This window comes from Styela clava, chromosome 11, assembly GCF_964204865.1.
Source record: "Styela clava chromosome 11, kaStyClav1.hap1.2, whole genome shotgun sequence".
Classification (NCBI taxonomy): domain Eukaryota; kingdom Metazoa; phylum Chordata; class Ascidiacea; order Stolidobranchia; family Styelidae; genus Styela; species Styela clava.
This window is the reverse complement of record NC_135260.1, coordinates 8,010,697-8,024,655: the sequence shown is the minus strand read 5'-3', so window position 1 is coordinate 8,024,655 and position 13,959 is coordinate 8,010,697. Positions and strand designations below refer to the sequence as shown.

Genomic DNA, 13,959 nt, shown 5'->3' with positions numbered 1-13,959 from the left:
CAACATTGAACAAAAGCAATCAGAAAAATAATATACATTCAAGACAGAGGTCAGCAAACTATGACCCGCGAGTATAATTGATTAGGCCCACAACGCATGGTTATAAAGATATCCATGCATTTACAACAACTAATTGGATAAATTTCCCCTCATCTGACATGGACTGGTAAACGGATGAGAAACTTTTCTATATGAATAAGCCAATTTATTCAAGCATTTGTATAATACTTACAGTTTTAGGAATAGCGTCGTGATTTCTCTTCCTTAAATAGTTCCCACAGCTTTCACAAAACAAATTCATTGTTGAAAAGGTTATATGTTTCAAATGTCGTGGTGAACCGCGCTATTATATTTTAGTAACTACTTTGCTATAAATCAATTGGAGTCTTTTGAAAGTCTATTCAAATAATGTGCAGTTAAGTTATTTTATTGTCTTTTGCAATGCAAAAATTAGTTTCTTATAAAAAAAATATTCAGTTTGTCATTGCGTTATAGTGTGTTACTAGGTTTAAATAAACATTGTTGAATGGAGTAAAAAGCCGTTTCTATAACGATAAATACGTTAGTTACGGACATATTTTATACCCAATGCGGATTTTATTTCACAAAGAAATACGAAAAAAGTTGCGTTTCAACAATTGGTGGTGAGGAATATCTATTTCATCTCCTAGGGACAATTAAAGTCAATGAAATATGCATAACTTATACTTAGTGTCGCAAGGTGTTTGTGTTGCTCCGTGCATGACCAATATTACACACTTAAATACACTTGGATGTTTTTAAAATTCGACGACATTCGGTGTGAAGATATGGAGGAAATAAAGGTTGCCGTACATCCCTTTTTTCTTGGAACGCGAACAGGCCACAAACAATTGACATTTTGAACGATAAAGTTGCATCGAACGCAAAAAGTATCAAGCACCAGCAACTTTACTATAAAGTCTACCCCATTACGCATATCAATAAAGTATTCATGATTATTAGCGCCCGCTGCAACAAGAACCAAGCGTCGAAAACCAATAGGAGTAAATATACCAGGCAGGATCAAACTGTATTGTATAACACAACAAAGTAACAAGGCAAACATTAATTGTACTTATTAAAAATAAGGACTGTCATTTAATTAATAATATATATAAAACAAAATTGGAAACTCAAAAAATCTACGAAGCATTTAGAGGTTCTCTGTGTCAGACGAAGGTTCCTCTTTTGTGTGTTCTTGTTTCCCATGATGATAAGCTGTTTCTTTCTCTAAAAATTATATGATGATTTGTTGACAAATGAGGGGGGAAATTCTTGAATCTATTAATCTAATTGCATCTATGTTACATCTTAAAGACAATGTTCAGATTCATTTCATATAGATTACTCTTATGATACCTTGTGCGACTCGGAGTACTAAAATAGTAATAGCAGAGAGGAAAGTGACAGTACCCTTTGGTAACTTTACAGCCAACCATATTTATGATGGTACTAATTCCAACTGGGTATATGTTATTGTGCTTTTATTAACGGTCAATGATTCGTCTAAAACTAACATACCTTGCCGAATGGAATCCGCTGTCCTCTGTAAGACTCGCACTATCCATTGGCTCCAACTGAACATTGTTATAATTGCAAAATGATAAATGTTGGTGCCCACGATCACAAGTATAACAAAGCTTGGACTCCTGAGTCTCATAATTCAAATCATCAGGACATTTATAAGGCTGTATTTCAGATTCTAAAAAATCTTCATGAACGGTGTTGTGTCGGGAGTTTGAAGGATACATATTCACTGCAACTTGTTCGTTGAAAACAATGTCCGATTCCACGCTAGGAATACTGGGAGATAAGGATTTATTGCTTGCTTCAGAGTTTCTGTTTCTCCATGATTTAGTTTTTTGCTTCACATCAATGACTGTTTCTACCGAGCCGCTCGTGTTTTCAAAACACGTTGTCGGATAATCTTGCCTGAAAATAAAACACAAAAATAGGTGAAACAATAATCTTAACACTGCCCGTTATTGCAAACATATTTTTATATTCGTACGAAAGCATAGAAACATCGTTCGCGTTCAAAATATGGCAGAATACAGATGTTGTTTTACATCGATATGTTAATTCAAGTTAGGTTGAAAAAGATGAGTTATCATGGCAATTGCTAGGTATTTGATCGAAGCATATCGTTGCTGCCACAAACACGGACTTTGTTGGTGAGACCTAACTATGAGAGGACGATTTAGCATAAATCCAACTCAATAAATTCCATGAAATGAACGAGGTACCATAATCATATATTTGACGTATCATTACAGAAAACATAATCTTACTTATTCTGTCGATTTTTCTGCTGTTGGGCTTGAGATAGAGCATCTTCGACGTGATCGGGGAGACATTTGCTTGAAAAATACTCTTTCCATTCTTCACGGGTCATTTTAATATCTAATTTTGCTAATCTTTTTGCTACTTCCAATGCTGCTTTGGTCTCTGGATCTAGGCCAGCCTGTAGTATGAACACATATTCTATGTCACGATCACGAACATAAATCAGAAATTATTGTGTACTGGTGAATGGTGATACACGTAAACACAATTGATAAATATCACCAGTACAAAGTGAAAAAAAGTACAGTATACAAAGTAATTTCAGGCGAATATATATTCTACTATAATATCTCGAGTGTCTTCAATTTTTGATAATACCACTCGCACCATAAAATCAAATCATGAATTGAACTTACGGCCTCATTCTGTTCAGAATCGTTGAATCTATTGGAACCAGCTTCGTCAGACAAATCGGATGAAGTTATGTCGCGATAGTGCTGAGACCCATCAGTTTCCGTTCGGGGTGATGCAGTATCGTTACGGTGCGATACCAATGAAGATTGTTCACTTGATCGCTTCGAAGCCAAGGAAGAACTAAGACTGCTTGTTGGCGACATCTCGCGGACATGAGACTGATTCTGAAAGTGTCTTCTTCTGTCAAGCTCTTCTAAATGATCAGCTATGACGGATCCGACTCTTACAGATGGAGCGAAATGACACGCATGTAGGTAGCTGTGGAGTAGTGCATAAGAATGGTAAATAGGAAAGAATTGGGATTTTAACAGTAATTTTATTACTAACAGGTGTTCTATTTATTCAAAATGTTTATTGAAGGCGTTACAATATACAATTGATTTTAGAGGTTATTGACGTCGACAATCACCTATACTAATACCTGTATTCTCTGCTAGTCGACGTACTTGAAACACTTCTCCTCATTTTCTCCACACTCAAACTTTTTTTCAAAGTATCATACGACATTCCCGTTACATATTCCTGATTTCTAAGAAAAAATATTTCGATAATGAGAGTTATGACGAATATCGTGCTCTAGTGGAGGTAAGTTGCGTTAAGGTTATGTTTCCAATTCAAATAGGGATATGCTTCCTATTAATATTGAAACTTAATATTCATTTCAACTGGAAACTTGCAGTCAAACATATGATGCAGTAGCCTTAAATACAATCAGTTGCCAAAATGTAATGCTTTAAATTCAAATATGAATAGAAACAGGAATGTGAAACTTATTTGGAACTTACTCGTTATGTAAGGGAGATGTGTGTTCAATTCGTCGCGAAGTAACAATTCCTGCATGAGGTGATACACCCAGTTCACGTCTGCAGTGATCACGCGGTAAACGTAACGATTTTGAGCGTTTGAGCGAACGTCTGTCGTAGTTTTTCGTTGGGGAAAATTCTTTCTGCTGCATTGAGTCCAGATATTGTGGAGATTTGGGGTCGCAGAGGTGTGCATTATTGTTAAATTCAATATCATTGTTCGGTGGGGGTTCGTCATCTAAATTGCAGGAAACTGCAGCATCGCGAAGTTTTGGAAATTGGTTATTTAATGATGATGATGATTGATTTAATGTCGGAATATACTCCGTGGTAGGTTCGTTTTTTAGTTTTCTCGGAAGTGTTTCGTCCTTATCACTCGATTTACGAGACTTGGCATCTTGCGATTCTTTAAGAAGATTTGGTGTGTCCTGTGATCGTTCTGTTTTTTCTCGGTGCTCGTAATGAGACAAATTACACTTTTCTGTTTTATTATGGTTCTTTTTTGACGAACGTCGTTTGATACTTGACTTTCTCCCAATCGAATGATGCCTCTTTACAGGTGACTGTATTTAGAGAAATTAAAAAAAATTATAGACACCCATAAATCTCGGACATAAAAGAACGAAATACTACACATTTACAACACGCATACACTCAATAAGCGATTCCGTCGAATTCTTATTAATTCCATAATCGATCATAACATAGATTTTGCTCTAAGAACAATCTTGATTATGTTACATTAAATCTATTATCAATAACTATTAAATACGAAATATTCCACCTCTGAACTACTTCGACTGTCAGGTTGTGATTTTGTTTGTCTTAATGAACTTTTTCTTGCCACCTCATATCCAAGTTGAATTGCATCGTTTTTATTGAGTTCACGTACCTATATAACAAGAATAAAAAGAAAACCACGAATACAAAAGTTTATGAGTAATCTATATTTACCACATGTTATGTAATTTGAAAAAGTATTCACATTGGTGATTAAAAATGCATTTGATTCGTTGGAATCGCAGCTTCGTTGGATAATTTATTAATTCAAAAATCGCCGATGAAACAATTGAAAATGCAATACCTGAGGGTGGGCGCTGTCGCGCGTTCTTTCCGCTGAGTCAGATTTTTTATGATCCGGAGTACTAAATAAAATGAATTTCGTTATAAATATGATAATTTTAAAGCCATGGTAGGATTAACTAATATTGATTGAATTGCATACAAAGGGGAAAACACGCCATCAAATAGGAACGTAGTTTTTATATGAGTTTTACTTCTGGCTGATGAGCATATATATGTGTTTATTCATCAAGTGGGATTTATCAACTTGCAATTAGAATATTTTGCTACAAAAATGACAAATGGCAAAGGTCTCATAACATACATTGAAGATCAAAATCTTGTTCGCGCCAATTTTTGGGAACTGATTTAAAATCAGTTCCATATATTTTATCTACGCGGAAATATAAAACTCTCCGCACCTGCTTTTTCGTCTTCGTCTGAATAATTTTTCCGCCATCTTTTCAACAATGCTGTTGCTAGTCTTTTTATTTGCGTGACCTCGTTCTGGTGATTCTTGACTAGATGAACTGTACAAAAAAATCAATGAATTTATTTAGTTTTGCAAATTGGTACAAATTGGATCAATACTCTCAACTGGCAAAATCCAGTGGAATTATTCGACAATCCATGGGAAATATGACATGGAGTGGCGAACGAATCCAATGTTTACATTGTCGCAGTTGGTAATATGACAAAATATGACCTGTCCCTTTACAACACATTTATCAACGAAAATGTGATAATATTCAGCACGAAATCTGTTAAGTAAACTTTGTGCAGTCGCAAAATACACAAGTGTAATAATAGTATAGTCATTGCTAAACAAAGAATGGCAAATAATGTCATACAGCAATACAAAAGCGGATATGCTTTCAATTCTGGTGTTTATTGGTACAACTGTTAGTATGATGGAAGGTTGGGACGACAGTAAAATTGCTTCTGATCCTATTATCGTGGCATTTGTAACAAACTATACACTGCAATAAATCCAAAAACAAAATGCCATATTCAACCATAAACTTCACGACGATTTTAATTCAGATATATTCTCAATTCAAATCATTTGATAAACGTTGTTTTTGTTTATGAAATATTTGTGAACTGTAATATAAACACTGTTGTCTGTTTCCTTCGCCACGCTCAGGAAAATATATACGGATTGTAGTTACCTTTTGACCAACTCCGAGGCAGCTGACTCATCGGTAGTTTTTTTGGGCGTTACTACGCTACCATGAAGCGGTTCGACGTCAAATAGTACAGTCTTGTAAGGTTCCATGCGATCCGTGCCCCGTAACATGCTCTGGTCTGTACTACTGGTATTTGTTTCCGCGTTGGGTTTCTTTACTCGGTAGCTTCGCCGTTCTCTTACTTGACTTTCAAATATTGACTGTGCAAATAAAATGCATTTTAATTATAGGAAACAATGGGAATGAAAGATAGGAAAAGTTTACAGCAGAAAAAAGGAAAGAAGAATTTCTGCTATCGTACCCGATTTCGTTCACATTCTTCGCAGTGCTTATGACCTATCGAACTCTTTGCGCTATATGACTCTTTCTCAGTTGTTGAACTTCCAGAATAAGTTTTTGTTGTAACAAGGTGATATCCAGGACCTGTTAATTGGAGGCGAATATAATGTACCTACTTTACTTCACTATAACTTCTTAATAACCAAATTGACCAATTTTAGCATATGAAATTTGGTTTATTCATTACTGGTAACCAATTCTTAAAATCACATTTATATACGAAATTATATGCTAGTTACAGTCGTTTAACCAAATCAGAATATTATCTAAGCCTGGAAATGACGGATCCGTGTTTAAGACGTACCAGTGCAAAAGACTTTTCTATTTCGGATTAGTTTCCCCAGGGTTTCGTGAAGAAGTTCTCTGCTTGGCGAATGAACTCCTGGAAAAGATCTTTCCAATTCTTTCAAAATTGCTTCCTGCGTTGCCACGTCTTCACGTGAGGTCACGTTGCTGAGGGCTACGCAAACTGCGCCACAAAGAGAAATAACATGTTCGCGAAATAGTGGACGAGCACCTATGCGAGTTACGTCACCTGAAAATTAAATGAATAATTTATATTCAAATGTAAAGTAATTTATTAGTTGTCGCCTTCGTTGTAAATTTGGCATTCAAAATTCATTGGCACACTCAAAAAACATGCATTTTATTTCAATAAATCCCCATTTAAGATTAACCTATTTAGGTGAAACCTATCAAAGCTTTTCTGTCAATCACACGCTTATCTTGATCGTCCATTTCAAACCGCCAACATACCTTATCTTAATTGAACTGTTGCAAAAGCAAATTTTTATTTGCCTCAAACATATATGGGTGGATTCGTCGTATTCAAAAAGACTAATAACCTTCCGTTTGGGCAGTTTAACACATTATTGTACATCCTGGTCAAGATTATGAAGTTAATCTGAACATTAGCAACGATCGAAGTTATGCTAACAAATCTGCGATGTCAATACAAAATATCAATATCTAATTTTCTGATGGAAACATCTAATATTCCGAAAAACAATTCCCATCGACAAACTGAAACCCTGGTATCTTAAAAACTTATTTATCCGAATAAACAGCATTTACACTACAACGTTCGTAAAAGATAAAATACTAAGACATTGATTGCATTGATGTTATTCGATAGCATATCCTCGAGAGATACTTGAGCATCTTAACCTGATGATGGTACATCAACATCAAACGTGCAGATGTTTTTTAAGTCTCGGGGCGCCATAAACTTTGGAATGAATCCAAAATATCAACGAGTGATCAAAAATATGACATACTATTATAGCTTACTTGTTGACCTAAAGTTTTTACAAAGGCCAAAAACAGAGCAACATGTACAAAACAGCTAAGGATGAAGTAATTACTATTTGTAAAATTTTAATCGAAGTGGTGTTGGATGCTTAGTAAAGAGGTATAAACCGAATGTAAATTGAACAGTATTGGAAAATATCAACTTTTGGTTTCTTTTGGAAAAATAATTATGGGGTAGTTCATCAAATCAAATCTGTTACTTCCGTTTACTTTTTTATCTACTAACACATTCATAGATAAACTACAGTCAACCAAATTTTAAACGTATACAAATATGTAATATATTTTGTACGCAACAAACATCTATCCTGCTTTCTCAGAAATGCCAGCAAACATTCCTCTAGTTTGTTTATGGCCGAGTTTACACGAATAGTATTATGTTATATTATATTATTAATACAGACTTCTGGTTTTAAACTGTGTGGAAAATCTGTCGAACTTCTAGTAATTAGTTATCATACATTTATTTATTAACCGCCAAAAAATATGATTTATTCTCTTAATTTCATGATAAAGCACGTACATCACAGATCAAAGATGATAGGCTCAAGCTAATTAATGCTCTCTCTCTGTTCCTCTAATACAACTTTCTCTCCTCATTTTGGCGATCGAGTGTAATAATGTGTTATAATCTAGATTGAAATAGCCTTTAACTCAATGTAAACAACCGAATGATCAGCTGTATATTGAGAGCTACGCCTCGAAACACTGACGATATGTTAGGTACTCTTAGAAACCGGATTTTCTATAAAGTAAATAAACTTGAAATATTTTTCATTTATAAACTACCACCATTCTACATTCCTGATCATTTTAAAAATATCAGAGTTTGGAGTATTTTTTCACAGTTTTTAAACAAATCTTGAATAAGCTTTATAATTTCTTTTTCGGTTCAACCGGGCTATACAACGGGTCAAAGCAAAGAATTGGCTCACAACAAAATGTAAAAACATTTGTTTGTATTTAACTGAAGTTTTTGTACCGAAGAAACTGCCGCGGATATATTGGAAAGTCGCAGAACAAATTCTGTTTGCATTCGTCAATAGTGCACAATTCTGTCTCAATTTTCTACGGATCAATAAAATATCCCTACTAAAAGTCACTTCAAAATTCAGGAAACATATTTTCAGTTTTCAAACATTTTTATTGAAAACTACTCTAAGCTAAATAATGGAACTCCATTTGACTTGACATTGATCGCCTACCTGATAATTCAAAATAACATATCTCTCGCGTTAATCTTTTCACAAGGTCAATTGGGAGCTAAATCGTATTTTTCCTTGCGGACAATACATCTACCCCTACCTTAATTTCAATCTTATGTTGAATTACTACTCTACCAAGTTTGAACATTCCCATTAACTCAGAGATATTCATCTCTCTCTCTGGTTCGGTCCAATTTTGCCAAGCGAGAAATTCTTAAATACGTGATTAGGGTTACCGTTCAAGAGACGTTAGATAAGTTGAGGAGTGCTTGAGTCAATGCTTTGGCGACCGTTGACACTTGAAAATCGGTGAGTAGACGGAGAAATTAGGATGATTATTCTGATAAAGATACAAGAATGAATTCTCGCACAGATGAGTAGTACTCTCTAAGACTTTTCAAGGCAATTCTTACCCAACTTTTTTAGAAAGATTTGTTTAATCTGTAAATCGATGATTTAAATCCTTTTAGTATATAATGCTAATAATTCACAATTTTATCATGGTGGAATTCGTGAATACTTGAAGTCTTTGTGTACAAATTTCAATTATAATACGAGCGACTAGACAGACAGACCCCGTGGTGTTGTCGTTTACGTTCATGTATTAATTTCACAAATTCGGGATAACAAAATACTTCTTACATAAGTGGCGTCAAATATACATTTAGAAAAATGTTTTTTTTTTCGTGATCAATGATCAAATAGTAAGAGTGTTTAATGTACCAAAATTTTTAGTTGCGATTTAGTTTCCAAAATATTGGTCAATTAGATTAATTACCGGTATGTGAATTCGTGACCTAATTGATTGCTTCGAGCGTGTGTATTAGTCTCGTTTTAGATAAAATATAGACACGTAAAAGATTCTATCGCCCTCCCTGTTAAGCCGCCCTATCATGCCGTAAGAATCCAACCATTTCATTCAAATGAGCTTGTCTATTCAAGATTTCGAAAAGATATCACCCACAGCGATATGCTGATTTTAAGACGTGTTATTTGTTTAAAAGCTCCATATGACATAACCCTAACTGTAACAATGTCTTGACATAATTAATGAGCCGATTCACGAAGAATGAAGCAAGAAAACAAACACGAATTTTTGTTTTTGCTTATTTATCACAGACATTATGATTCTTTAAATACACAAAGATTGTAATAACGTAATCCGTATTGACGATAAAATGATCTATAGATAATATTTTTTAACACGTAACAAAGGAAGCAAATCTATGATAAGCGAAGGTAATATCCTACAGCATACAAATTGGTACTCATGCATATTTACACAGTACGAACGCGTTATCGTCTACCAACGCAGGTACTTTGTAAATTTGCGCACGGAGAGTAGTATTTTCACTGTCCATGCTTGTCAGACTTGGCATTACCAATCTAGGGTGGAATTGTGACATTTCAACAAACGAGTAAATCGACGCACCCATTATAAATCACACCCTGCAAATATTGATAGAAATATGGAAGTGCTCATTCAACCGATCAACCTTGCGTACCATAAAATTATGATGTTGACAACAATATATATGCTAAACGAAAAATAATCCATGCTACCGGTTCGCATAGCCACAAATGAGCCGAGGGTCGATTTATATATCATTTGCCAGCTGCAAATTGGCAGGTTTATCTATTGATGACGTTTAAAATCACAAAAATATGGTGAAAAGATTCCCCTTTTGAAAATATTGTACTATTATGAAAATTGACATAAAATATTTCAACACGGTGTCATTTGTTTTAAATATCCACATCAAGTTAATGATATCTATCTTAGATTGAATGAAACAGCACAAATGACAAGATATTATATCAATTTTGACAAATTTTTACTCGTACGAAAGTAAAAACTAGACAACAATCTAAATATTCCTAATTATTTGAATTTGACAGAGATCTTACATAAAGATAACTTAGTCTGACTCATAAAATGTGATAAATATTAATATGTAGCATCGCGTACGCTTCTATTTACCCATTGTATGTTGACAGGTGCAAATGAAAACATTATGCAAAACAGTCATTTTGCCCCCTTTGAAGCACAATTTTTCTAAATTTTAGCTTTCCATTTTATTTCGACATTTTAAAACTTTTATGATATTTCATAATTTCAGCACACGTATGTGAATATTAAAGTAATAAGACGCAGTTGAGCACTTAGATTTGATGAATATTAAATTTTCATGATATATGATTCCGATCTTTTGCCTGAAGAATATCGATAAAATATTTTATCGACATAAACATATTATGTTTTCAAGTATACAGTGAAGTATATATAGGCTATAGGATTTCAAGATTTCATACTAAAAATCAACTATGCATTCGCGTGTTAAGCTTCGTAATTCAAAACATAACCTTTAAGCACGAGTAGCAATTAACGCACAAAACTTTCAGCGACTTAAATACTCTTGAGTTACTCGCAATAGTTATAGTCAGTTTTCCTACGGCATCCGTGCATTATATGCATACGGATCTACCAGCGTAAAAGTATAGAAAATGGATAAGTAGTTAGTCCCTGAGAAACCCAATCGATAGCACAAGTCTGCATTATACTGTTTTAGCTGTACTGGTATATCATGGCTATAGTTTTCAAACCCCCAAACATGGCGTGCTTTCATTAAATTTATGTTACAGCCAACACGCTTGCTTGATCAGGATACGTACACCTTCATATCGATATTTGCATGTACAGATAAAAAAATGACCATTATCGCACATTTTTTCATATCTTAAAACAAGGCAATATTTCTCACCGACAAAGTCTATGTGTAATCCAGCTGGAGGTCTCAGAAGTCGGCTTGACCAGGCTTCACGAATATGTTGTAGGTGTTGCTCATCTCCTTGTAAAAGTAAAGTTGGTGGATCGTGGAGATATCCTGCAAACCTGAAAAAAATGATATTTACAAAATTGTAAGTGGTTGGTTTGCAGGTTTCGATTTAAACATGATTGAAACTTATTTCACTTGTTTGTTATCGGATTAAGTGTGATTACTTACTTATTCTGTGACACAACAAATTTATTATGAGCAATACCGTAAGTTATCGAAATTGCTATGCATTCGTTATATTTGTCAGACATTTGAACTTTCAAGTACTGTAATTCCCAAGAGAAAAGTGAAAGAGAATGTGAGCAGCTCTGTGATTGATATTGCACTCCAGTGCATGTGTAATTTTAACTCCCTTAACTTGTTACCACTATGAGTATTTTGGCATGGCCTGGAGATTCCAAAATCACTTTATAAAACTGGACAGATATCACTGATTTTGTCCTTTTCCAAAAGTTACAAATGTAAATCTCGTATATCCACATGTTCGTATTGTGCGTGTAGAAGTGGTATGTTTTCAACATTATAATGTTCACGGCCTATTAGGTAATGTGGGTTTAGTATATAAAGCAAGTCAACCGTGGATTATAACATACGTACATTAGTTGTGTCAACGCGAATTACTTTCCTATTGGTAAAGCTTAGGACGTCTAAAAGCATTGTACTATTCATTAGCACAATTGTAATATGATTTTAATGTGATCATTTAGGAAATGTAAAATGCTCACAAGTTGGAAGCTTCATGGTTCCGTGAATACCATTATAATAAAAACTTAGAAGTATGCCATTGTGTCGAATTATTCTTATAATTGATTGCAAAGCCTACCTGACTGATAGAATACTTTTAACAAATTCAGGTTTCCATACGCTGGTACTATTTTCCTTGACAAAAATTCGAAACAGTGATTTTCCACTTCGATTTTTAGAAATTAAACTCCCTTTACGATCCTGTTCCAAAGATTTTTTCCGGGTACATTCACTGAAAGCTATTGCCAACGTTTCCGAAGTCAGCTGCAAGTCACAGTCTGACAACTCATCTGGTTGCTTCATAATTGTACTCGGCATTTTTATAAATACATAATAAATAAATAAAAACAAAAAAACTGTTGGAAACAAAAAATGATCTTGTAAAGTGTTTGTCCTCGAAGCTTATACAATTCACCAAAAAATCAAGTCCAAGTAGTAATCATATGGACATGTAGATACTTGTATCACAAAGGCAATATTTCACGTTCACAAAGTCTGGCCAGTTAATTACACAGAGGGCGTTTCAAGTAGACTTTCCCAGCATCGTAAAAGTCACACTGATAGTAGTAATTACATTCCCATTGGTAGTTAATATAAAACAGAGTAACAGTTAGTAAGTGTTCTGAATTGACTGAAAAGTCACATGAGTTGCAACACCATGGCCATATTCTAACTCAATGTCCGATAGTAAAGGGTGACATGAACACCAATAGTATAAAGCTAACTAGCCTCTTATACTAACTAACACACTTTGATTTTCCATATTATATTTGCCCGAAACAAACCACAAGTTGATAAAATTGTTCCTTCACTATACCCGCCACTAAAAATAATAGTATACTACGAAGGCAGCGAAATAAAATTACCGAGTCTACGATTCTGTTTACTCAAGTATCTGATGTCACTGAATCTACAGTCAATAAAACTCACGATGAATTGAAACTGTACAAGAGCGACGAAAGAAGTAGGTATAAGTTGTTTACTAAAAGATGATAAATGTTATCTTTCAAACGTACTCAAACATAGACTTTGTCCCAAAATTTTTGTTGCCTATTTTTCATACCTTGCTCTTATTCCACTCAGGTTATTACATTAAATTTATACGACTTTATTTTCTGATCCGAATGATTATTGTCAAAAAATTCACACTAAAAAGACGACATTTTTGTACCTATATAAAAAAGCATTATCTGTCCATATAAAGATTTATCGTATATATATTACACTATAATTGGAACACTCGCTGTATATTTAGTATGCTATAACTGAACTTCAATCTAGTATTTGTACAAACGCTGCCCAAACTCCTGATAACTTCTAACTGGCGTGTCCTTCATTGTATTGCAGCAGTAATATTAATCTGGTTATACCTCTTAGTTACTCATGTGGGTCCCGGGATGAACAATATCCGTTACCGATTACCTATATATTTTCAGTGAAGCGAGACAACTCAAAGGTCGATTTAAAGTCCCACTTTCTATTTATATAAACGCACAACGCACAAAGCTCTCAGACGCCTTATCGCGCCAGCCTGGCTTTCAATCACTAAAACGTATTTTGTAAAAACCTGGTTGTGATAATTCTACAGAATGTCATTCAATAAATCTCATAGTCTTTGCTTTCGCGATGATTTTTTGAATTGTCATATCATAGTACTTTTAACTGATATTTGAGCAAACGTTCAGGT

General features: G+C 34.4%; 1 protein-coding gene across 2 annotated transcripts; it reads right to left on the bottom strand.

Moving 5' to 3' along the window:
• Nucleotides 1-1,032: 1,032 nt before the first annotated feature.
• LOC144429699 (uncharacterized) lies at nt 1,033-12,643 on the bottom strand. 2 transcript variants are annotated; one of them, XM_078117868.1, is made up of 14 exons: nt 12,352-12,643; nt 11,454-11,584; nt 6,480-6,710; nt 6,138-6,259; nt 5,819-6,036; nt 5,069-5,176; nt 4,669-4,729; nt 4,369-4,476; nt 3,567-4,147; nt 3,203-3,310; nt 2,724-3,039; nt 2,313-2,485; nt 1,543-1,953; nt 1,033-1,251 (listed from the first exon to the last, which is right to left on the bottom strand). In XM_078117868.1, exons 1-14 carry the CDS (start codon nt 12,588-12,590, stop codon nt 1,191-1,193), a joined length of 2,868 nt encoding a protein of 955 aa, XP_077973994.1. In that variant the 5' UTR covers nt 12,591-12,643; the 3' UTR covers nt 1,033-1,190. The 2 variants fall into 2 exon arrangements, with proteins under 2 accessions (XP_077973994.1, XP_077973995.1); XM_078117869.1 differs by having other exon boundaries at nt 5,069-5,167.
• Nucleotides 12,644-13,959: the final 1,316 nt, after the last annotated feature.

Coding starts and splice junctions, on each gene's coding strand:
- LOC144429699 (XM_078117868.1), bottom strand. CDS start 12,590: ATGCCGAGTACAATTATGAAGCAACCAGATGAGTTGTCAGACTGTGAC. Junction 1,954..2,312: donor CAGAAAAATCGACAGAATAA/GTAAGATTATGT, acceptor TTTTATTTTCAG/GCAAGATTATCCGACAACGT. Junction 1,252..1,542: donor AGCGGATTCCATTCGGCAAG/GTATGTTAGTTT, acceptor TATAATTTTTAG/AGAAAGAAACAGCTTATCAT.